The sequence below is a fragment of the Leishmania braziliensis genome, chromosome 32 (genome assembly GCF_000002845.2).
Source record: "Leishmania braziliensis MHOM/BR/75/M2904 complete genome, chromosome 32".
NCBI lineage: Eukaryota > Euglenozoa > Kinetoplastea > Trypanosomatida > Trypanosomatidae > Leishmania > Leishmania braziliensis.
In genome coordinates this window covers 723,596-726,358 of record NC_009324.2, presented here as the reverse complement: position 1 = coordinate 726,358, position 2,763 = coordinate 723,596, and the positions used below count along the sequence as shown (strand labels likewise).

The 2,763-nt window shown below is 50.8% G+C and overlaps 1 protein-coding gene across 1 annotated transcript; it reads left to right on the top strand.

The window, feature by feature from the left end:
- Positions 1-391: 391 nt before the first annotated feature.
- SODB2 (putative iron superoxide dismutase) lies at positions 392-1,018 on the top strand (the record flags this gene model as incomplete). Its single annotated transcript, XM_001567506.1, has 1 exon — positions 392-1,018. The coding sequence occupies one exon, from the start codon at positions 392-394 to the stop codon at positions 1,016-1,018; it is 627 nt and encodes a 208-aa protein (XP_001567556.1).
- Positions 1,019-2,763: the final 1,745 nt, after the last annotated feature.

Here is a 2,763-nt window from a genome sequence, read left to right as displayed (position 1 = left end):
CAGAGTGCGCGCCTTTGTCGGGGCTGAACGAGCACCTTCTCTACTGCGGACTGCGTGAGGTTTAACTGCGTCGTTTGTTTTTTCTTTTAACGCAACCACTCCAAAGAGGTGGGTGGCTGTGTTACAGGGAGGCTCCGCTATTCATCCTCGTTGGACTTCATGAGGTTTGTGATCTTCTCTCCTCTCTCTCCAAGTCCATGCCATGTGTCTCTCACCCATATCCACGGGATACGGTTGAAACGCGTTGCTCAAACTGTAGCTCTCTGTCCATCTCACATCTTTCCAGAAGTAGCGCTCGAGAAGACGCCCCACGGCCCACCCCCTGGAGCCGTTTCTTTTGCATTTCACCAGCGCCCTTGTCTTGTTGCTATTGGCACTTCATTTCTACATTATGCCGTTCTGTGCCCAGGCGCTGCCGTACGACTATGGCGCGCTCTCGTCCAAAGGCATCTCCAAGGATCAGGTCACGTGCCACTACGAGAAGCACCACAAGGGGTACGTGGCGAAGCTGAACGCTGCCGCGGAGTCGAACTCGGAGGTCTCGTCAAAGTCGCTGGAAGAGGTGATCCGGACAATGAGTGGCCCCATGTTCAACGCTGCCGCTCAGATCTTCAACCACGACTTCTACTGGAAGAGCATGTCTCCCTCCGGCGGTGGCGAGCCGTCTTGCAAGGTTGCGAGTGCCATCAGCGAGAGTTTCGGCAGCTTTGCGCGTTTCAAGGAGGAATTCACGAATGCGGCGGTCGGTCATTTTGGCTCCGGCTGGGTGTGGCTCGTGAAGGACAAGTCCAGCTGTAAGCTGAAGGTGTACCAGACGCACGATGCCGGCTGCCCGCTCACGGACCCCAACCTCGTGCCGCTCTTGGCGTGCGATGTGTGGGAGCACGCATACTATATCGACTACAAGAACGATCGCGCAGCCTACGTGAAGGCGTGGTGGAATGCGGTGAACTGGCCGCATGCCAACCGGTGCTACAGGGCTGCTGGCGGCCCCCGCTACACAAACAGTGACCTGTAAAACAAGCGAGTCCGGATAGGAGAAAAAAATGCTCGCTGAACGTCGATGATTCAGCGTCGTTTTCGATTTGGCATTGCCTCCGTAGTTCTTTTTCTGATCTCCATCGTACGATGAGGGCAGTCCAAGCATCTTTGAGGTCTATGCTGACCGGTGTGTACGCGTTTGGTGCCATCAGCTGCGCACGCACAGCCTCTTCTCCAGTCGTTGGACACGAGGAAAGAGGTGCCCTAGCGAAAAAAAGTAATTGTATCCTTCTCCACGAGCGCACTCGTATAAAGTGTATTCGGTGCGCGACGCACATTTTCTATCAGCTGTCGCTTTTGTGGTCTCCTTTATTCGCGTATGTTTCGTTTCCCTCTCATCTTTAAAGCAGAAGGCTGCTGTGCCGCAGGACATCTCAAGTGTGGGGGTAATCTACTTATCTGTGGAAGTCACAAGAAAGACACCAAGTGAGACAGGGATTCTTTGGATGCAAACCTCACTCGCTTTCACTCTCTATGACAGTTTTCTTTGGAGTGACATGAGCTCCCCCTCTGCTGCGCTGTCGGGCTGAGTTCTAGTAGTGGGCAGCTGCAGGGGTGATGCTTGGCTCTCTCTGTAAAGGAAGAACCAAAAGAAACGCACATGCTTACTTTGGCTTTTTGTCTTGTTTGCTTGTTTTTCCATTTTGGCTACTTTTCCATTCATTCCCCCCTCACGATTTTCTTATCGCTGTTTTTCTGTCATGGGTCGTTACCGTCTTGTGTGTGTGTGTGTCAGCGTCTCTAATTTTGCTTCCATTCCCGCTCGAAGTATGCCGATCAGCTTTGGAGGCGTAAGCGAAGGCGTGTCAGGCTCATGATAAGTTTCCTTCGTGTGTGGCTTTTGATTTGTAGGTGAACGTGACCTGATTGGGGCGCTTACTGTTTTGTTGTGTCAGGCAAGGGAACCGAGAGAGAGAGAGAGAGAGCGGATCAGTGTTCAGGATATCAAACTGATGCATTTTTTTTTTTCGATCAGAGGAGACGCGGGGCAGCAGCGAGAGAAAAAAAAAGGCGACAAGGAAGGCAGAAAAAGCCGCGCTCATCTACAAAGAGAGCGAGAGGTCCAATGCCTCACACGCACGGAGGCGAAAAGATCGGATCTACGGGACGTTATGCTGTCATGTTTCTCGGCCAGGTCTCTCTCCTTTCTGAGTTTCCAAATAAAAAAAAAGGGAATGTGCGCATCGCCATCATTCCTCTTCCCGTTTTCAATGATTTTGGTTCTCCTGCAGCCGCGGTGCTGAGATGTGTTTCAGTCAGTCTATTTCCTCTACTTCGCTCCCCACTCCTGCCTCTGCCGCCTTAAACGCTCTTAACATTACTCTACGTGCATGCCGCGTGCGTGCTTCCACTACTCCCCTTCTTTCTGCTTCGTCACTACTGCATGTGTACACTCGCATGTACAACTGGTTTGCTATTCTCTTTCCTACTCTTGCGTTACACATTGATGCTGACTTGGCCAACATCCACGTGTATACTCTCGCACCTACTGTAACATAATGAATAGGTTGTAACGCTTCCTCACTCATCCCTTATTACTATCATCTCGCACTTTTTTTTTCCTTTCACTTACGCAACTTAGCTCATCATCTTTGCTTTTATTTTGTACAGAGAAGAAAGCAAATCTCTACATCAGTCAACTTACGAATCAGACAACGTACACGACTGGCGTTTTATTCTCATTCCCTTTCAACATCCACGTTTCCCTTCGTTTTCTGAACG